The following is a 22,643-nucleotide window of genomic DNA, read 5'->3' on the forward strand; positions in this document are numbered from 1 at the left end:
ATCCACTTTACATACAATAGAATGAATAATAAAGCATTTTCAAGGGGCTATAAGCACCTCTTCAAAGGTTAAGGTAAACCATATGAAATAGCGGTATACTTACATGAATGGTAACAGGAGACCACAGAGCTTCCTTTTTCATTGCAAGTGAGATGGGTATAATAATGAAAGGTTGGCTTAAAGAAATATATTCTGATTGAAACACCAAGTCTATTTATAGCTCAGTGCCCTTGGCATGCTGGTAGAAACATCATCAGAAATACTCCATAGCAACATCCAGATACATTCTAACTGAATCTTGAAGCCTTATTTGGATTGGGTGGATTGCCAATCGTCCCTAGACCACTGGTTCCCATACCTATGGCTGATTAAGCTTTCAGTTTCTCTGAGCACCACTTTCTGCCATGATGTGTGATCTATCAGCCACCAGGCACTGGTCATGTGGGCTGGACGAGGAAGCTTGAGGAGGGTGCAGAAGTAGATGCCTCAGTGCAAGCTGAGAAGTGCCTACCCCTGAACTATCACTGTAATGTAACCCACACCATTTGTTCTAGGGAGCCAAATATGAGTATTACCTGCCCATTGCAGTTACACTTTAATAAAGAATAGCCTATCCAAAGGTGCAGGGCATTCACTTCTTGTTTTAATCCCATCTGGCAGCTGAAAACCAGATTTTCCTGATAACGCCCATCCCCGGCATGATGTCTAGCAAGTTGTCAACACGGGGGCTTCGTTCTGCTTTGGTGTGTTTCATTTGTCAGTATGTCGGAGCTAGTGCATATTCTACTGTCATTAGTTCTCTTGTTGGCCAGTACAAATGTTATGTTATGTTATGTTATGTTATGTTATGGTATGGTATGGTATGGTATGGTATGGTATGGTATGGTATGGTACGGTACGGTATGGTATGGTATGATATGGTATGGTATGGTATGGTATGGTATGGTATGGTATGGTATGGTATGGTATGGTATGGTATGGTATGGTATGGTATGGTATGATATGGTATGGTATGGTATGTTATCAATGTCTTAAGTCCTCCGACCTTCCCCATATCAGCTGTCATTGCGGAGTTGTAGAACACTGAATCCCGGCGGACCGCTTATGGAAGACACGTGGTGGGGTACTGTTAGTGACTATGTGAGGCTACAGTGGGAGGCATAGTAGAGATGTTAAACTAGATGTTCTGGTCCCAGAAGTGGGGTCTAAGCCTGTGACTGGCTCTTCTAGTACTCGAGCAGATGGTTGCCTGGAGATTTATTGAGACCTTTGCTGTCCCACATCTGCTGACCCACTCTGCATGGGTCATAGCCCCTTTGGCCCTGATCTTGTTTCGTTTTCATTGTCCTAGCATTTTATTTACCCCACAACTTCAGTCTTGGGAGTTCGATAGTTCCATTGTGTTCGAGGTTAAAGTCACTGACTGGTTGCACACCTATAGACCCATAGGTGTATCTCCCATGGCACCAGTGTATTTGCTGTGCCAGCTAAAGTTTTATTTAAAGTTTTTTTCAAAAAATTTCCAATCAAACGTTATATCTTGTTCAAAATGAATTGTATTTCACATTGTTTTTAGTTATCACAATGTTTCTTCACTCATCATTTGTAGCAACATAATCCAATGCATTTCGGTGAATAGGTTCACCTTCGTCAGGGATTTCTTCAGGCCTGTAGGCCACTAACATTGGAAGCCACGCTACCACGCTGGCCGATATACAGGCCTGAAAAAATCCCTGACGAAGGTGAACCTATTCACCGAAATGCATTGGATTATGTTGCTACAAATGATGAGTGAAGAAACATTGTGATAACTAAAAACAATGTGAAATACAATTCATTTTGAACAAGATATAACGTTTGATTGGAAATTTGTTTAAAAAAACTTTAAATAAAACTTTAGCTGGCACAGCAAATACACTGGTGCCATGGGAGATGCACCTATGGGTCTATAGGTGTGCAACCAGTCAGTATTAACTCTTTACACTCCAGGAGGGGAGTGATTTCCATGAGCACAGTAAAAATTATTTACAACTAAGGCGGTGCACATTCCCTACATCCACAAGGCGAGGTTAAAGTCAGGCAGGCCGGTACGGATAAGAGCCGCAGACGGGGGAGAATTCGACAGATGACGGGATAGGGAAAATAAAATAAATAAATGAATAAAATTAAGAAGTGTTCCATATTATGGCATCCTGTAGCTGTTCACCATCACGAGTTAAAAGATGCAGTAAATCAGGCCTCACAAGCTTCAAGTGTGGAGAAGTTGCCCAGTGTGCTCTGGAGAAAAGGTGGGTGAAGAATCCCTCGGAACCACCCTTGCCATGTGTATCGACCAGTGGAGTTGTATAGTTGAGCGGGGTTCTTAACTGTGCCAGCAGAGCAGAACATGAGATCAGTGTCAAGATGTCAACTGGATGAGTGTGGAATGAGTGATTAATAGTGTGTATTGAGAGCGGAGTTAGTGTGTGAGTGACTGGCTGAGGGGTGGGAATATGGGATGAGTGAAGTGAGGAACAGGAATCTCTACACAGTGGAGGAGGGATATAGCCTGTGGCGCTAGCACTTGAAGAGACGAATTTGAGTACACCTTCAACTGAAGGTATGGAGCAAGTGTGTAGGGTGGAGGATGGGAAGGCAGGCACACAGGAGGAATTCAGTGTCTCAGAGGTAGCAAGGTGGGAAAACTGGATGTGCTGGTGGGTCAAAGGTGGTTTGGTAAGGGAGAGTTAGGGTAAGTATTGGTTACTTTGATGGGTCACAATTGGACAGAGAGAAGTTATGTTGCTTAATAGTGTTGCTGTGGTATAAGTGGTGCTGTGTGGTTTGATATAGGCTAGTTGGGGGGCTGGCATCTGTCTGTGGGGTGCGTGAAGGAGACTGAATAGGAAGAGATGTGTGGGTTGGAGGTTTACTATGTAGATTAGTGTGGTGAATCATAATGTCTCTGAGGCTCTTGGATGGTCCATGCTATCTTTAACCTCTGTCTCTGATGGGATTAGGACTCTTTAAAGGGTTATCAGTTTTGAGGCGGGAAGTATAGAGTGGTTAATTTGTAAGAGAATAAGTTCCTAGGACCAATGCTCAGCTTAGAAGCCTGAGGCAGGTGCTATTAAATCACAACACGCTGAATACCAAGGCTGCGTAGCCTTGAACATACCCTAGGCCTCTTTAATCCACTACCAAGCCCTCCCAGCCCAGTTATCTCACTCTTGCTGGTTCCTGCTTTCTCTCTTTAAGACAGTTTTTCTGTCATTCTCTTCTTCAGTCTTTCCATTCAGTGTGTTTTGTGTGTTTTTTCTTCTCTTGCTCTCAGGAAATATCTGATTCTGAAAAATAAGTTTTGGTTCCTAAAATTGAGTGTCAGCGGCAACCACCAACTCAAACTAAGCAGCGGAAATATGTAGCATTCTTTTAGTGATTCTGGCTTTAAGCAGCCACCAAAGTTCAATTGATTAGCTCTTCATCACTTCCTAAGCATCAGCATAGGTGTCATACCATATTCTGATAGATGGTGAGATTTGGTGTAGTGGCTACAGACACAGGGATGTTGGACTGTGGTCCTTGCACGTAGTAACTAGAAACCTCTTTACCAATGTGGCTTCCTTGGAAACTCCATCAGAATAGCCCACTTACACGTGAGCTACATCACGGATTCTGCTGCCGTCATCATCTGGCAGGCACTAGCGGAAATAGTGACTGACACTCCTTTGAGCGGGATGGCTTTGTTAATTGATCCATGCATCTTCTCGTTCTCCTTCCAGATGTATATTTTCCAATATGAAGGGTGCAAATCCAGATTTCTGATGTGGTCAAGCCTTGGCATGGTTTGGCAAAATAAACTAAATAGGGCTGTATGTTGGTCTGCCCACTTTCAGGGCACATGAAATCCAATGTTGTCAGCTCCTGAGAGACACAAACATGTACATAAGCAAACATGAGGTACTTTATTAAAATGTCTCCTGCTCCTATAAGCTCAAGAAGGTTGCATGCAGAATATCAATGCAGAACTATTGTCTGACATACACATTGTGTCCAAAATATTGTTCACAAAAATATTGGCCTATTAGGTGTAGATTTTCTATCATTTTTTATCATTAGCAATAGGACACAATAGTTGCCAGACAATGTTATGATAAAGATACTTGGTATACATTGCGACTTGAAGGTTGCTTAGTTAGATGCTTTTAGTACAAGTGTTTGTGGATGGTGCTGTCCCACAAGACACTGTCTAGTATCGCAAAGTTCAATTGGCTCCTCCTCTTAGTCTCAACATGCTTTCTGTGATGTTTGTGATTCACAAAGCTTCTTTTCTGCTTATGGGGCTCTGGCCACTTGCTCTTCCATTGATATCTTCAACAGCTCTATAGCCTTCCGATTTCATGCTCAATGGTGCCTGCTTTCTGTGAGAACCACCTAGTGATTTCCCGCTACCTGGCTTGGTTTCAAAATTATTCATTTTTCTAAGCCTAACACATTGATTGTTGAGTAAGAAGACTTAGATACACCGAGAGCTGTTTGGGCACCTGGGCTGGATTCAGCACAGTTGGCGCCTGGTGAGACAATAATTTTTGGCGCCACCCCATGACCGCCTCCTCGGATCCCCACACCACTACTATCCAACAATGGCCCTCTTTTCTCCATAGCCCCTCTCTCACATACATTTAATTTGTTTTAAAGCTCTGGTAAAGGCCAGCTTCACTAAAACGAATGTATATCTACTCAAACAAACCATTTTCAGCAACATTAGGAATAGTTAATGAAAGAAAGACTGAGAGAAAAAAACAGAACGTCCTGACCTATTTTATGTGGGTTGCATGCAGCTCTCTGATGACAGTTCGTAACAGTCACTGTTCTATATTAGGGCTGTATCTTATGAACTGCGGTGACAAACGGATCTCTGTGACAAAAGCAGTGATCCACTCAGGTATCCACATAAAATAGAATATCTGATGTAACAACACGATCAAAATGATCGCCGTATGTTACATCGCAGTCTTTAGAATGCAAGTCGTAACAACGACTTGCGCTAGAGGGCGCTGGACTTAGGAATTGTAAGATGTACTATTCCAACACCAGTCTACGTACAGTAGGGAAGGTGTTGGAATAGTAAATCTTACTATTCCTTAGGTTATAGCGCCATCCAGCGCAAGTCGATACAACGACTTGTGTTGTAACTGCTGCGTTGCAACTGCATCACGGTGTAATCACCGCGATGTAAAGGATGTTTCCCCATAAAATATAGATCTGCGATCTGAACAGTACAAGCTCTTTGCAGTAGGCATAGTAACCCTCTGTGCTACTTTATGGCGAGTTAAAAGTGCCACTAGACAAAACTCTGATCTCTTTCTAGCAGAAACATTAATCACGAGAGTTACCTTGACATTTTAAATGCTGCCTGAAAACTGAATGTCCTGGTGTTTTTAAATTGTAAGTTATTGCTAAACACCGCTCCTCCCTGGTTAGCGCCCTGTGGGGCCACACCAGTAGCACTGCCCTAAACTTTGTTTTATCCTTCTTCAAGGATAAAACAACCAAGATAGAGAAAGAACTTCAACTAGCGAAGAGATTCCTACCGGCCCTCCAGTCAACCTATCACACAACTCCCAATCTACGGAAGAAACGGAACCACCCGGACTCCCCTCCAAAAATAATGCCACTTGGAATGCCTTTTCCACAATCAGCGAACAAGAAATCTATAATATTACCTTGTCTTTAAACCCATCTAACCATTTTACGGACCCTCTACCTCTCAGCATATTCAAAGAGATCAAAACCTGTATCCTCCCACTATGGTCAAAGATTTTACACCAAGGCACAATACCAGTCTGCTTAAAAATCGTTCAAGTAACACCCATTCTAAAAAAAACAACGGCAGACTGCTCTGACCCTAACAACTTCCGACGACCCATCTCCAACATCCCTACCCTGGCTAAGCTCTTAGAAAAATGTGTACATAAACAACTCTGCAATCACATAGAAAACTCTCAACTACTTGATCAATTCCATTCAGGCTTCCATCAAGATCACAGCACAAAATCAGCCCTTACTCATATTGTAGATGATATACTAAAAATGCTGGCAAAGAACGAATCATGCCTTCTAATATTGCTTGATTTATCTGCTGCCTTTGACACCGTCAAACACGACACCCTACTAAAACTACTGGAGCAAAGAATGGGCTTATCAGCGGCCGTATTACAATGGTTTGCTTCTTTCCTCCAAAACAGATCCTTAAGAGTCAAAATGAATCAATCTGAATCTAAGTCACAAGCGATAACTCTTGGTGTTCCTCAAGGATCCGCTCTCTCCCCCATTCTCTTTAACTTATTCATGGAACCACTATCAAACCGCCTAAAAGCAGCTAACATCCACTACCATATGTATGCAGATGACACCCAGCTATATCTCAACATTGCTTCTCCAGATGACATTATATCCCTCAACTCCATCCTACAAAACACACACCTCTAGCTCACAGTGAATCACCTCAAACTCAAAGCTGATAAAAAGGAATTTCTTCTCATCTCTCCACCAAATAACAGCATCAAGATTGATCTGTGGCTGAATCATCTTACAGCCCTCAAATGCTCGCCCCACATCATAGACTCTGCCAGATCCTTAGGTATTACATTAGACAAGCAACTAAATATGCAGGGTCACATTAATGCGGCCACCAAAGAAGCAAACTAGCAACTGAGCATTCTGCGGAACCTGAAACCATACCTGCCACATGAAGATCTAAAGCTAGCGGTCCAATCCCTAGTCTTACCCAGATTGGATTACGGTAGTGGCCACAGTGGCCTACCGAAAATACAAATTAGCACCACTAAGAGCCTCTCTCAATGCAGCAGCAAGACTTGTCATCGGAACTAAAAGAAATGCACACATCTCACCAGCCCTATAAACTTTGAATTGGCTACCATATGAAGCAAGAATCCAACAGAAAATTGCCTGCATGATGTGCAAAGCGTTACACTTTAACACACCCAGTTACCTGGCCCAAAAACTAGAAAAATCAGGGGGCAGTATATCCTCTCGAAGTGCCCTCACCTTGTCGCTGAAACCCCAACAAATCCCTCAAAAAGAGAACTGGGGCTACAGCATTCTCGACTGTCACTCCCAAGATTTGGAATTCTTTACCGCCGGACCTTCGACTACTGTCCTCCACCTACGCCTTCAAAAGAGAAGCCAAATCATACCCACCGTCTAAATTCTTACCCTAAATCAACTTAAAGATGTCATTGAATAGACTCAGATCGCAATTTATGTAAACTATCCTGTCCAGCACTGGCAGTATGATACTCCAACCACAGTTAGCCTATTCTTAATAGCTGATTTGTTTGTCTCTCATGCATATGTTTGCATGCTGATCTGACCAAGTGCTAATCGTGTTATCTCCATGTAAAGCGCTCTGATTCCCTAGAGGGTCACGTTCGGGCTATACAAAACTTTCTAAATAAAAATAAAATACGCCCGGCCCTGATGGGCCTATGGCCGCGGTCGTTTAGTACATCAATGCAATGCGTTTCCTCGCGCTGCCAAGTGCCAGCACAAACCGTTGTTCGCTCCAGGCCTAGCGGTGTCTTTGCCTATTCACGCTTCAGTGATAAAGCAAGAATCACATAAAGCGACACAACGCAAGCGGTAGGTAGCTGTTGGAAGTATCCTGAACTGCTGCCCTTGCGTTCATTAAAAGTGTTTTCACGTGTTCGTTCTAAATGTTAATCGAAGTGATGGCTTTTTTTGGTTTGTGTGTACACCTCATCTGGAAATCTAGTAAAATGGTGTGGAGAGTCGCGCGCCTGTGGGAGTGTTAGTGAGGTGGGAACAAGAAACAGGCTGTGTTTGGTTATGTTTTCAGTTCGTTCGCCTTGCCAGGGGCGTCAATAACCCTCCACCACAGCAGGTTGAGTGGGGGCGACGGGGTGGGTGTCACTTGACAGTTATGTGATATGCCACATTCAAGATGTTTTTATGGCTCCTTAGACTTTTATTAGAGTTTCTGCAAGAAATGTGTAGATCTCTTGAAGTGGAAGGAAAGCCAAAATGGTGGGAGGTCTGAGATAAGGAGTGATCATAAGAAAGATGGAAAGACGGTGGATGAATGCAGAGGAGGATGGATGGAGGTATGGATAAAGAGAATGATGGATGTAGACACAAATGGAGAAAGGATGGGTAGATAGGTGGATGGATGCGTAGATGGTTGGATGGAGAGAAGCATAAAGAGAGGGTGGAGAGAAGGATGGTTGATAGTGGGAGAGAAGTATGAATGCAAAAATGATGAATGGATGGAGAGAGAGAAACGAGAGATAGATGTAAGGAAAAAAGGAAGGTAAGATAGATGGAAGGCTGTGAAGATGGTTTAAGGAATCATGGATGGATGTGTGAATGGATGGATAGATGGCAAAGAAAATGGGATGGATGAACAGTGAAGGTGCAAAACAGCTGGATGGAAGGATAGATAACTGAATGGATCGATCGAGCGACAAAGTAAAAAGGATGGAGAAGGAAGGACAAAAGAGTGGAAGAAGGATGGAGAAAAGGAAGGAAGGAAGGATATCTAGGCCTCTCAGAATTCCCTGTGGGAGTAATCTCACGAAAACTGCAGTTTTTTTTGCCTCATCCGTTCACTCAGAGCTATATGGGGCAAAGCGAGAGGTACTTTACTTTTCTGGCTGCTCCCTTGGGCCTTGTAACTCTGCCTTCTCTAGCAACACTTTGCAAAACCAGAAAGTATTAAAAAATCTCCAACCGAGAAATACATAGTATATATCTCTATTGCTGTATCATCTCCCTCTAGGCTGCATGTTTTGAGGTTTTCAACCCCCTCGCTAAATATTGTGGGGCTTATTTATGAGGCCTTACGCTGCAGTTCGACACTTTTTTCGGACGCTGCAGTGGCGAGAAAATGTGCCACACTGCACCCAATTTACAAAGTGACGAATCAAGGCAGATGCATCATGTTTTAAAGCCCTGAGCTGCATTATACCTGTGTCAGGTATAATGTATGCAGGGTGGCCATTCCCACGCAAAAAAAGGCTCTCAGAAGTGGCGCAGTGAAATCTATGAAATGTTACTGTGCCACTACCATGCCTTCACTTCTTCAAACCCTTAGGCCTGCTACACAGCAGGTGTAAGGAGTGCCGCAGGCCTTTTTACATGGGACTCGCCCATATGTAATGACACATTCCTGGAGTTGTGTCTGTTTTGCGACAAACTCCAGCAATTTGTCATTACTGCGCCAACAGCTACGTCAGGATTCCTCACGTATCTGTTCAATCCTTGCGACATGGAGTGCTATAGTTTAAATACTGCGCATTCATGGTGTCGCAAGGAGAGTGCACTGAAATGTGTTACATCGCTGTTTTTGTCCAGCAATGCGGCACTTTTCATAAATGAGGCGCTGTATGTCCTGCGGAATGTCCTCACACACTTTTACATTGCCACACAGAACCGTGTGCATTGCGTGACACAGTTCATTCGCACACAGAAACATGTAAATACCAAAGGCTGAGGCCATTCCAGTTTGCAAAACATCTCTTCTGAAGAGGTAAAAGGCACGATGAATCGTGGCTGCTGAGAAAGACATTGATGCTAATAAAATAACTTAAGTGTGCATGTTATAAAGCAGGGGGAGCAGGGAGCTGAGAATTCGCTGAAAGATAGGTTGGAACTCCGAATTCCAAACCCGGATGTGGCCCAGAGTGCACCTGGTCAGTAGGAGCGTGACTTACACTTTGTACCGAAACTCTCTGGTCGTTTGATTTGCTGTTCTGATTTTCCCGCTGAAAAGACACGAGAACAAGAGATGCAAAGCTTTAAGAAGGGTGAGCCCATGAGGGCGAAAGCTCTACTGCCACAGAATGCAATTCCTCGTCTTACACAACACCGAGTGCTCAGAAGTTGGCTGGTGCCCTCTAGTGGCGTGAATAGAAAGCATGTTATGATAGTGCGATTTGTTACACATTGTGTACAGGTGAATACAGCTAAAACACATCGGATATATATGCCTTATACCCCCTTCTAGACTGTATCTAGTGACAATTTCTTCCTGGCATAAAAAACAGCCCATAAAAAAGATGACATTCCACAGCAGATCTCCAACGTAGGCAGTGATTGCAAAAATAAATATGCAGGGCGGCATTGTGTAAAACCTAATGGTCTAATCTTAGGTAAAATGCAAGGTTTCCTAAGTTGACTATAACATTTACAAAAAAGAACCACATGCATGGTGTTCTGGGGCATCATTACATCGCATGGGCAGTTTGTCAATGTTATAGACCAATCGTTAATGTTTGGGAAACTAATTAATCGGTGAAATATGTCCAATCTTAGGCGAGTCAAAACAAACCTGTGCTGTGCATTCAAAACAGTTCTGAGATATGGTTGAATATTAAAAGTGGTTAAGATCAATTGATTTTTTAAAACACTAGGTTTAGGGGTTTCAGTCATCAACCTAAGATTTTCTAAAGGTATCATTCCTTCCTTTTTTTAAGTATTTCTACTAATAGACTCCAGCGTTTCAGGCTTCTCATGGGGTGGCCCATGTCACAAAGGAACTGATGGACATAGGCCAACCATGAGGTACTTAAATATGATCTTGATTTGAGGCAGTTCCCTATTATCGCTCAATTAAAATCTGCATGTTCTGATATCCAGATTTTTTGCCACAGTGCGATTGGCTGTAACTTGATGAAAACAGTAAGAAATGGAGCACCCAATATGGCGTGGCATAAATACACTGATGTACTTTTGGGAGTTGCTAGAAGATATCTGAAGAATTAATTTTCTTTCTTATATCCTCATACACCCACCCCGTAGAGTGCTATACTAAGGCATTTAGCTTTATAGTTCATCATCATCGTTCAGGTAAGTTGGAGGCCAATCTTCTCGCGAAGCTTCTGAGGAACATACAAGACTTGCTGAATTGTAGCTTCCTATTAGTAATGGCCTTATTCTATGAACCGTCCCTATCCAATAAAATCCCCAGGTAGGAAAAGGTGTCAGTAAAACCAATATTTGTGCCATTTATTTTTATATCCCTGGATGTCATGCTGTTCTTCCTGGACTTCATAATGAGGGTATTTGTTTGGTTGACTTGGAGGCCGAGTGCCTTTATATACTCGAGAAAGTTAGTAAGCAGGGATAAAAGTGCCAGTGGGGTGCGAACCATGTGTACGGCATCATCGGCGTAGACAAGGGCCGGGACAGGGCTCATTCCTATTTGTGGGAGATCTTTTGAGGATGCCACGAGTTCCTCACCCACACTGTTTATGTATATTGAGAACAGGAAAGGAGCCAGAACGCACCCCTACCTCACCCCTCTCACCACACCAAATGCTTTAATGCATTCTCCTCTAGCCCTATATCTGAGCCTAGCTCTACAACCCAAATATAGATCCCTCAGAAAGCTAATGATTGGTATCTCCGCCCCATTTCTATCATTTTTGTCCATAATTTCGCATGTATAACGCAATCAAAAGCTGATGAAAGATCGACGAACGCTAAATAAATCTTCCCCTTTTTAATGTTAATATATTTCCCATTCAGCATATTCAAATTGAGACTCTGTTCTATTGTCCCAATCCCAGAGCAGATGCTGTATTGTAGATCTGACATTTTACCTTGCACTTCCGCCCTGTCCTGCAATCTGTTCAGAATTATACAACCCCCTTTGCTGTGCATTTCTTACTTGGACTCAACTTATCTGGATTTGGCAGTATTGTCTGACATCATCAGTACGTATCCGATCTTTGAAGTACCTTCTTTTAAACTTTGAAATACATGTCTGACTTTGCAATATGAGCCTGCCTTTGACACTTCCTGCCTGACCATGGTAATGTCTGTTAAACCTTGGCAATGTGTTTCCAAACTTAGCAATACAAATTTGATGCTTGTAGTCCTGTCTGTTGATAGTCAATATGTTTCTAACTTTTGCAATTGCTGTCTGATTCTAGCAATAATGTATCCATGTGGTTTTGGCAACATATGTTTGAATTTGTCAATAGTGTATTTCCCTTGGTAATATTTGCTTGATTAAATATTTTGTACTAAATAACAAAAGGATGAGAGTGATTGGACATGAGACCATGCCACTTTCTAAAAGTGCTTCTTTTCTCTCTGGTCCACAGCGAGCTTGGAAGATGTCGAAGCAGAGCAACGGTGACAACAAACCCCCATGTTTACCCCGGAATGGACTGGTGAAAATCCCCACGCCTTCCAATGGACTGGGCTCAGCCAGCATCACCAAAGGAACCCCGGCAGTGAAGAATCGCTTGTGCCAGCCCTCCTGTGTGCCGGCCATCATTGGCCAAGCCTTACCGAACCACAGTGACCTACCGGGCCTGACATCCCCACTGCCTCTAGTAACCATTGCTGGCTTACCTTCCCCATCCACCATCATTCCACTGGGACTTAGTCCGGTGAGCGACACCACACGGGTGATCGACCCCTCCTCCATGGAGAGGAATTTGGGTTCCTCTCCGGACAAGCAGCTGGCTCTGGATGAGAAAATCCTCAACCGTCTCTTCTGGTACTTCTCCACCTGTGAGAAGTGCGTCCTGGCCCAGGTGTGCAAGGTGTGGCGACGTGTGCTCTACCAGCCCAAGTTCTGGGTTGGGATGACACCGGTGCTTCATGCCAAGGAACTCTACAACGTGCAGCCGGGTGGAGAGAAAGAGTTTGTGAACCTGCAAGGCTTTGTGGTCCGAGGTTTTGATGGTTTCTGCCTAGTAGGGGTGTCTGATCTGGACATTTGTGAATTTATAGACAACTACCCGCTGTCCAAGAAGGGAGTAAAGTCCATGAGCCTGAAGCGATCGACCATCACGGATGCAGGACTGGAGGTGAGTGTAACCTGCATGAAAGACAGAGCACTGTGGTTAGAAATAAAGGTAGTGCATCTATTTAAGACTAGTAATAAAGGTAGTAAATTATTAGGGACTGATAGACCCAAAAATAAACACTATGGGCCCGATGTAAGTGGACATTTACCGACCCGGCCGATTCGGCCGTTACCGACGGGTAAATGGCTATACTAGATGTAGGTGGCCTATTTTACCGATTCGGTAAATTTACCGAATCGGTAAAAGACCGAATCGGTATTTTTACCGATTCAGTAATTTTGAAATGTAGGTGGGACTCTTTTGAGTCCCACAGGCCTTACCGAATCAATATTTTACCACCCAATCCAATTGGGTGGTAAAATACCGATTCCAGGTGTGCATGCACATGTGTGCATGCACACCTATGGAATGTGACAGACGGACATGCCCTTAGGGCATGTCTGTGTGCCACATGTCACACATGCCTTAAATCGGGGTGCTAGAGGGTGTCAAAGTGACACCCTATGCACCCTTGCAAAATTCGGTATTTACCGAATCGGTAAATACCGATTCGGTAATGCCCATTGATTCCTATGGGCTTCAATGCCCATAGGAAACAATGGGCATTACCGAATTGGTATTTACCGATCCGGTAAATACCGATTCCTACAGAATCGGTAATTCAATTAGCGATTTTCCCTACATCTCCCCCCTTCTATTTTACCGATTCATAAATACCGAATCGGTAAAATTCGGTATTTATGAATCGGTAAAATATACTTACCTACATCTGGCCCAAATCCCCAAACATTAAAAGTTACCCAAAAAAACATTTTTTTTATTTCCTGCAGTCCTTATCATGAACACATAACCTTAGAAATAACCTCCAAACACAGCCAGCCATGAGGTGATCATGTTCATCTGTCAAGAGGTCTTTTTTGGGAAGCATGTGGGATGACCCTGGAATGACCCGGGGGGAGAATGATTTGTTTTGGGGATCTTCCCTTTTAAGAGGTTAGTAAAGGGTGTAATGCAAGAATCCTACATTTACCATGCCACAGCCTCAGATTCCTTGCACAGTGTCCCAGTTTCCGCCCCTTGTAGTGATGACTAATCCATATATTTACTGGTCATTCAATTGTGGCAGAGAGATGCCGAGTGGTTTTAGACTTAACATCATCTCATGCAGGTGACCTAGCTTCATCTGATGGTTGTTTCAGTCCACAGCCATGCTTCTAAATTGTGTAGCCACTAATTCAGTTCCTCTTGTGCTGCTGCTGTTACTTGTACTTGGTCCCCATGCCATAAACCTTCCGTAGGCCTTCCGCTTTCAGTCTCTATTAACTCCTGTAATGAAGAGGGCCTGGATAGACCACCTGAATAGAGGAAGAAAATAAACACATAACCCTTGCTAAAGATCTCAGAGTAATGCAAGATTTCTTCAGAATCGGTTTCACCTCTGACTTTATATTTGCAACCTTTATTTCTGGTACATTCAAAATTGCAAGAGTAGGGTTCACCTGAAACCCAAGGAACTCTATCTCCTGACACGGAACCAGCACTGATTTCTCCAAATTGACAAAAAACGCTAGGAGATCTAAAAGATGAAGAGCTACAGAAAGCTGTGTCCTCATCTTCTCCAGATTCTGGAACATAAAAAGGAAATTGTCCGGGTACATATTCATACGAATTCCTTTCTCTTTGAAAAAAGATACCACTGGCCTCAAAACTTTTGTAAAACACCAAGGAGCTGATACTAGTCCAAAATGAGGCAAGTGAAATGATAAAGGACTCCTAACCAACTGATTTGCAGGAACCTGCAACTCTCCTCCACTATTGGAATAGCGAAAAAAAGTCTTTCAAATCCAGTTTTAGCAACCAATCGTTCCTTTCCAGAATAACTCCAAAAAGATGGATACTCTCCATCTTGAAAAGTATGAAAATCAAAAACCAATTCAGATTCTTTAAATGTATTACAGGGACCAAAAATATTGTGCTCACAAAAAAAGCATCCTTTCACGATAATCTCTCTATTGCTTCTTTTTTCAACATCTCTTGAACCTTCAAATCCACCAACTTCTGTTGGTCTTCCTGAAATACCATGTCCCGTGGTTCTACCTCCTAAAGAGGCAGTTCCATGAACTCTATTGTGTATCTATTTACCACTTGTAGGACCCATTAATGCCTAGTTACACACTTCCAATTGCCTATGATTTTTTTCAAGCAACCCTCTAGCTTTTCTTGGAAAGAACCAGAAATCGTCCTCGTACTTACCTTGATTTCCTTGTGTAAAATGAGCTCTTTCTCCTGCCTGATGTCCTCTTATACTTCTTCCTCTCTGACGATAGAAACTAGTGGCAGACTGGAATCCTCAAAAAGAAGCGGGTCCTTGTGATTGGTAATGGGATCTTGAGGATAACCGGCCAGAGAAACGTCTCCTTGCTCTGGCCCTGTCAAAAAACACATCCCCAAAAACTCTTCTGAGAGAACTCTGAGCCTTATCAAGGCCTGTGAAAGAAGAAGTGTACTTTCTCACACCTTTCACTAAGCCTTCTCCTAATAAATACCTTTTAGGGTCCTCACTAGGCTCTTTTTTAGCAAAATCCCCTAATGTAGGACTTATGCGCATGAGGATAGCTTTTTGCCTTTCCCCCAATCAATGCCGCATTCTCGTTCCATAAAATGCAAGCTGCTCTTTGTGATCAACCCCTTAACAAATCTGTATCCACAGAAACTGACTATGACTTAGCTTCCTCAACCATATCTAATATTCTCACAAGAGGGCCAATAACATCTAGTAGCCTGTACTGGAACTGTTTGAAGGCCCTTTCTAGACCATTCCTGGGGTCACGACCCATCTTCAAAAGAACAATTATCAAATCTAAGTCTGGGGTCATCCACGTCTTATCCCCAATCACAGGACGAGAGCATTCTGCTCTCATTACAGCCTGTGACTCCTTCTTCAAAGGCCTCTTTATTCACAACTTCACAAAATCTGAAACATGTGCCAAAGACCGGCAGTCTGCACGTCTAGGGTGCCCTACATATCTACCCCCTGTGGATCCTACACAATACCTTTCTCCTTTCTAATCTTCTCTTTCTTATCAAAATCTAGATCCCAACCATTATCCTCATAATTGTCAAGGACAAACTCATCACAACTATCCTCTCTGGGATTGTAGGAATTTTCCTTATCAGGGCTTGCCTTAATCCTGTGTGCGTCGTCAAAAGACACCTTCCTTTGTGCCGCGCAAGACACCCTCCCTAACCGTGTTGTCTAGAACAACTCTCTGCCATGCTATTAAATTAGTCTTTGACTCATCCTCAATATTTTTCTTTTTCATCCTTTACTTTCCTGTACTTTTAAATGTATTCTGCTCCTCCTCCTCCAAGGACCAACATTCCTCCTCTGAATCATCTGATGCCTTCCTTTTCCTCATCATAACCTAACACATCCTTCCCAGATGCCCTTACCTTTTCCTGGGCCATTTTCCTAATGATCTCATCATTATTCCCAGCTCAAGATGGCCCTCCTTCCTTGCTCATCTTTTCAGATGTTTCAAAATTCTCCCACTTTAAATCCCAAGTCAAAACAGTTTTATTTATTTATTTTTTAGAAACTTAGCTGTTATCAACTTTCTTCCCTTAAGAGCAAAAGTGCCACAAGATTTTCAAACATAACAAGCTGTAACCGAAGAGTGTTACACTCTTCACAAAACTGCTGTCCGGAGACGCCAATCTCCACGCAACCGCTTTGAACAAAATGGTTGCCTGTTCCGATGACGTTGTGACGTGTGCACCACTCATGATGCCATCGCAACAGGAACCACAGAAAGACGGCAAGCTGCTGAGAACACTCGTTCCCCTGGTGCCTGAAGAGCCGAATGCACGGACCATGTTGGCATTTGGTCCAACTAGGAAAACCTTTGCGCTGAGAGCTTTTCTCCCACCCTCGACACACTCCTAGACGAGAGGTGCCCAAGGGTGAAAAAGGCGAGATCAATTTTATTCTACGTTCATTAAACTTATTCTAAGAAACATACATAAATACCATAATCACTATTAGCCATTTCCCCTTTTCTTTTATCTTAACATTTTAAAAATACATATCCCGTAGATTGGAAAACCACAGAAAACAACAAATTTGAATCTACAAACTTCTCATTTACAAACTAATAAACAAATCATAGTTACAACCAACATAAAATCTCAACTTTTCCATTAATAATCAAAACGTAAAATAGTGCTGACAGATATTTAACTGGCCAGGAGCAGCAAATAAAAGAGGAAGATGGCTGCTGAGCTTTGGTTTACATAGACTGTAAGGGGGTTCTAATTCTAGAACTTTAAGTGTGGTTAAAGTTTGCTTTAAAGTACTGCATTTTGGAGTAGCAATGAAAGGTTATGCAAAATGCTAGCCTCCGGGCTTGACATTAAGGGCCAGATGTACGACCATTGAATTTTGCAACTCGCAAATTGTGAGTTGCAATTTGGCACTCACAAAATTCAACGTACAACAGTGTCTCAGACACTGGCTGTGATTCCCAATAGGGTAGCAAACTGCATGCCTCATGAATATTAATGAGGCTCTTGCAATTTGCAGCCCCATTGGGAATGGTTACCACTCCCAGGGAATGTGGCCTGCTGGAGTCAGCAGCCCAGCATGTCTGGGACTGCTTTGACAATAAAGCAGTGTTTTTTTTTAATGCAGCCCGTTTTCCTTAAACGAAAACCAAATGCTTATAAAACAGAAAAATGAAACATTTCTGTTTAATTTTTTAAGGGCAGACCACTGCCTGCTCTTGAAAAATATTTGCGCACCCATTCACAAAGGGGAGGGGGTCCCCTGGAGACCCCTTCCTGTTTGCGAATGGTTTACCACCTACTTGAAATAGATGGTGAACTGCAAGTTTTTTGCACTGCAAATGCGGTCACAAAACACTCATACATGTCATTTGCACTGGCTATTAGGCAGGAACCCCTTTGGCACACCCCTATCTAATAGAAAATCGCTAACCCTATTTTGCTAGTCGCTAATAGTTAAGAGACTCTCAAAAAAGGGTTAGTATGTTGTGCGTCAGTTTTTTTGTGGTCGCAAACGAGCCTAATGCCCCTTTGTGATCGCAAAAAATGGTCGTACATCTGGCCCAAAATCATATCTCCTCGCTAGTTTGAACTGGTGCTGAATGTGTCCTGGTGCATGCTCAGTTTCCCGAAATACGCAGTTGAGCCTGAGTCCAGATTAAGGTCCAGATATACTAAATGCTGATTTCAAAATACTGGCCTCAATTTGCAACCAGTTTTTAAGAACCAATCTTGAATTTTGAAAACCGTGATAGGCATTAGTAGGTGAGTTTACAAAATTCTCGATTGTAGTGGGTCGCAATGCAACCTATCCCATCAATATTCGTGAGTAGCTCACATATTGCAACCAACTATGATTTGCTGCTATCACAGGAACAGTGCCCTGCTAGGATCAGCAATCCACCATAGGTGTGATCTAATGTACAATAAAGTACATGTTTCTTTTAAATACACCACATTTTTTTTACAGGAATGGGGCTGCATTTAAGTTTGTCAAGGGTTGGCTTTGGTCCCCTCGGCCAGTGGCTACTCACAAATACATGTTTCTTTTGCATTCTCAAAGGGGGAAGGGGTCTCAACGGGACCCTTTTTTGTGAATGGGTTACCACTCTAATTTGGGAGTGTGTAACTTGTCAATGTTTTGCTACTACAGTTCCATCACAAAACATTGATACATTACATTACTAATCGCTATTTGGAAGAGGTGCCCTAAACATCCCCTTTCAAAATAGCGATTCGTAATGTATTTCTAAAGCCATTTAGCAATTTGGTAGCCTGTTACCTAATTGCTAAGTGGGCTTAGTGTAGTGACTTCTGCATCTTTCTTCATTACAATATCTCCTGCTTTGCTTATTAGAATGTTACCAAGTTGTGATGTAATGGAATGCTGCCTCAGCTTTGAGTTCAGTTAGGACTTGGGGCTGAACTGAGATGATACTGCTCCTGGTGGGGTTCTTATTATCCTAATTACTTTTCTACTACTCTCTAAGAATGTACCTTGTACCATCTAACTTCAAATAAATTACATCCACAAGTAACTATTCGGCCCTTCCATCACTACACTTAGTTCATGCAAATAAGCCATACAGGTGTCACAAACCCTGCGATTCAGTGAATCACACACTTTGTGACCTCAAATGGCTTCATACATCTGGCTTTTAGTGCCCAGCTGACAATGATGGGCCCTGGAGGCAACTGAACAGAATTTCCTCCATTGCAAAAGGGGCCTTCCTAATAAGTATTTAACAGATTACCTCTAGAAAACACCATGTGACTTAGCCTTTACGTTGTCACTTCTTGGCTTTCCTTTAACAAACCATTAGAATGGGATACTTTAGTCCAACGGGGTCAATTAAAGTAAACAAAAGCAACTGATCCTAGACAGCAGTAGGTTGTTGAACTAGATCCCAGGGGCAGAGCTTTACTGCCCTTGAGACATGCATCACTATGGTCATACTGCTTTTCCATCATCTTCAGTGTCATATTAAGGATTATGGGGGCCTGACAAAGAAATATTTTGGGGTCCCCTGTTCAGAACAACTTTGAATTTTATTGCCCATTTTCTGGTAATTCAAGCCCGAATGGCGCCAAACAATATTGAATAATATGTTACAGGTTGAGGTAGAGGAGTTGATGTAAGATAAAGAAAAAATCTAATTTTCATGTGGGCGTCGGGGATGGTGGAGACTCTGGGCAATTGCCCACTTTGCCAATGCCTCAAAACATCTCTGATCATTACAGCCCACATGCAGAGCATTTATTAGACAAACGTCTTATGACTGTAAGATTGCGGTTAACATAGTTGCAATCACTTGTTACTCTATCCTCCCCAGGTGTGGATGTAGAGACTCCTTGATTTGCTAATTAGTCAGTGTCTAGTGTAGGGAGAAGGAAGAAAGAAAGAAAGAAAGAATGAAAGAAAGAACGAAAGAAAGAAAGAAGGAAAGAAAGAAAGAAAGAAAGAAAGAAAGAAAGAAAGAAAGAAGGAAAGAAAGAAAGAAAGAAGGAAGGAAAGAAAGAAAGAAAGAAAGAAAGAAGGAAGGAAAGAAAGAAAGAAGGAAAGAAAGAAAGAAAGAAAGAAAGAAAGAAAGAAAGAAAGAAAGAAGGAAAGAAAGAAAGAAAGAAGGAAGGAAAGAAAGAAAGAAAGAAAGAAAGAAAGAAAGAAAGAAGGAAAGAAAGAAAGAAAGAAAGAAAGAAAGAAAGAAGGAAAGAAAGAAAGAAAGAAAGAAAGAAAGAAAGAAAGAAAGAAAGAAAGAAAGAAGGAAAGAAAGAAAAAGAAAGAAAGAAAGAAAGAAAGAAAGAAAGAAAGAAGGAAAGAAAGAAAGAAAGAAAGAAAGAAAGAAAGAAAGAAAGAAGGAAAGAAAGAAAGAAAGAAAGAAAGAAAGAAAGAAAGAGAAAGTAGGTTTACAGAGAGAGTTGGGTAAGCGAGGAAGAAAGAAAGGTTGGAGAAAGGGAGGAAGAAAGCAATAGTTGGAAAAAGGCTGGCAGAAAGGAGAACCAGTGGCGTCACAGGTGAGGGGGCCCCCTCAGCACAATACTCAGGCTGGAGAGCTCCATATTGAGTCTGGAGGGGGGCCCTTCACGCACCTTGCATGGGGGCCCCCTCAAGTTTTAATACACCGGTGAGGAGAACAGGAGAAAGGAAAGAAGAGGCGGGGTGAGCAGTAGGAAGTGAGGGAGGGAGGAGTACCAAAGTTACCAAAGAAGGGAGTTGGAGTTAGACATGTAAGAGCTGGAAGAAGATGGCAATCTCCTGATGCACAGAGACAAAAAAAGGAAATGTGTCCGAAATTAAGAAAACATAAGGAAAGAAACAGATGGAAAGGAATTAATAAGGTCAGAGAGATCTGCAAAGGAAAAAAAGAAAAAACTGAAAACAGTAACAACAAAGAGAGACACGGAGGAAGATAGGAATGGCTTGATGTAAACATTAGTAGTAATGTAAAACCTTTCATTTCTGAAGGAAATTCTAAATGCAGAGTACTATCTGCTATCAAAATGTCCAAACAATCCCACATGATAGAGGAAATTCAGACTGTCGACTCGCCTCCACATTTTGCCTTTCCAAAGAATTTCAGATAGCACTAAAACCTCCATCAGTGTCTAAGAACTAAAGACAAACATGAAACAAAGTGAGAAACAAATAAAGATAAAAGCAAACAAGGAGGAAGAAAGAAAATGGTGAAGAAGGAAGCTATGCAAAAAGTCAAGAAGTGATGAGAAAGATAGAGACCTAAACATAGTTGAGTAAGAAATCAAAAAAATAAGAGAACTGGAAAGATATAAAGGTGGGCTAGAACACCATGTGGGTGGAGTAGCTGTCTGCAGGAGGACTGGTAAAGAATCCCATCTGTTACCTTGACTGGTCTTTTTTCTTGCAGGTGATGCTGGAGCAGATGCAGGGCGTCGTGCGGTTGGAGCTTTCAGGATGCAATGACTTTACGGAGGCGGGACTCTGGTCCAGCCTTAATGCTCGCATTACCTCCCTGAGTGTCAGCGACTGCATCAATGTGGCTGACGATGCCATAGCTGCCATCTCCCAGCTCTTGCCCAACCTGACGGAGCTGAACCTGCAGGCCTACCACGTGACGGACACAGCTCTGGCCTACTTCACTGCCAAGCAGGGCTACACCACCCACACGTTGCGCCTGAGCTCCTGCTGGGAGATCACCAACCATGGAGTGGTGAACATGGTGCACAGCTTGCCCAACCTAACCATGCTCAGCCTGTCCGGCTGTTCCAAGGTCACTGATGATGGCGTTGAACTGGTAGCAGAAAATCTTCGCAAGCTGCGGAGCCTGGACCTCTCTTGGTGCCCCAGGATCACAGACATGGCACTGGAATACATTGCCTGTGACCTGCACAAACTCGAGGAGCTGGTGTTAGACAGGTGAGTGGAAGAGGTTTATCATCACCCCCAAGCAATCGTTCAGGAGCTATACTCTAACACCAACATCCAACATGTGTACTCATCAACATTCATTAAACACTCATACACATTACCTGGCAACCAACATTCTCACAAATTCAAGCCGGAATCATCAATGGTACAACATGGCCTAATTTCCATGGTGGTACATTATAAACCAAGACTATCTCTTGTACACCATCATTTTGAAATCAAGGCTCATAAACCATCAACTGACAATGAACACTTGTGTACAATCAACTAACACCAGTCCACTATCACCTTGAAACAAACTAAATGGTAAAACTGGAAAAACAGACCCTTCAGCCAACAACAGTGTAGGATTAGGCAATAGAAAACCCTAAGACCCCATTCTTTTCAAATTAACACTTTGCACCATCATCCTACAACCAACACAGCTACACCCTATATTAAGTCAATTATGCTAAACCATCAGCCAACATATAGCAACACTCATGCATCATTGGATAGCAATGGACATGTGCCCAAAGAGTATAAATCCCAAAAAAGTCAAGCATAGGTCATAATAATTTTACAAATAATGTTAAAATAAGCACTCATACAGCATCACCAAAAAACCAACAATGGTAGACCACAAACTTAAATCATCAACACCACACCATGGGCCAGATGTAGGTAGGCATTTACCGGTCGGTAACAGCCGAATTCGGCCGTTACCGACCGGTAAATGCAATTTGAGATGTAGGGCCCTGTATTTTACAGAATCGGTAAATTTACCGATCGGTAAATTTACCGATTCTGTAAAATACCGAATCGGTATTTTTTCCGATTCGGTAAAATTGATA

General features: G+C 42.6%; 1 protein-coding gene across 1 annotated transcript in view; it reads left to right on the forward strand.

Moving 5' to 3' along the window:
- The window catches only part of FBXL16 (F-box and leucine rich repeat protein 16), a 304,232-nt gene that overhangs the window by 171,578 nt on the left and 110,011 nt on the right, over positions 1–22,643 (forward strand). The window contains exons 2-3 of the mRNA XM_086939622.1: positions 12,132–12,845; positions 21,290–21,798. Coding sequence (XP_086795748.1) covers positions 12,144–12,845; positions 21,290–21,798 — 1,211 coding nt within the window. The 5' untranslated portion in view covers positions 12,132–12,143. The remainder of the gene's footprint in view (positions 1–12,131; positions 12,846–21,289; positions 21,799–22,643) is intronic.

The sequence above is a fragment of the Lissotriton vulgaris genome, chromosome 10 (genome assembly GCF_964263255.1).
Source record: "Lissotriton vulgaris chromosome 10, aLisVul1.2, whole genome shotgun sequence".
Taxonomy (NCBI): domain Eukaryota; kingdom Metazoa; phylum Chordata; class Amphibia; order Caudata; family Salamandridae; genus Lissotriton; species Lissotriton vulgaris.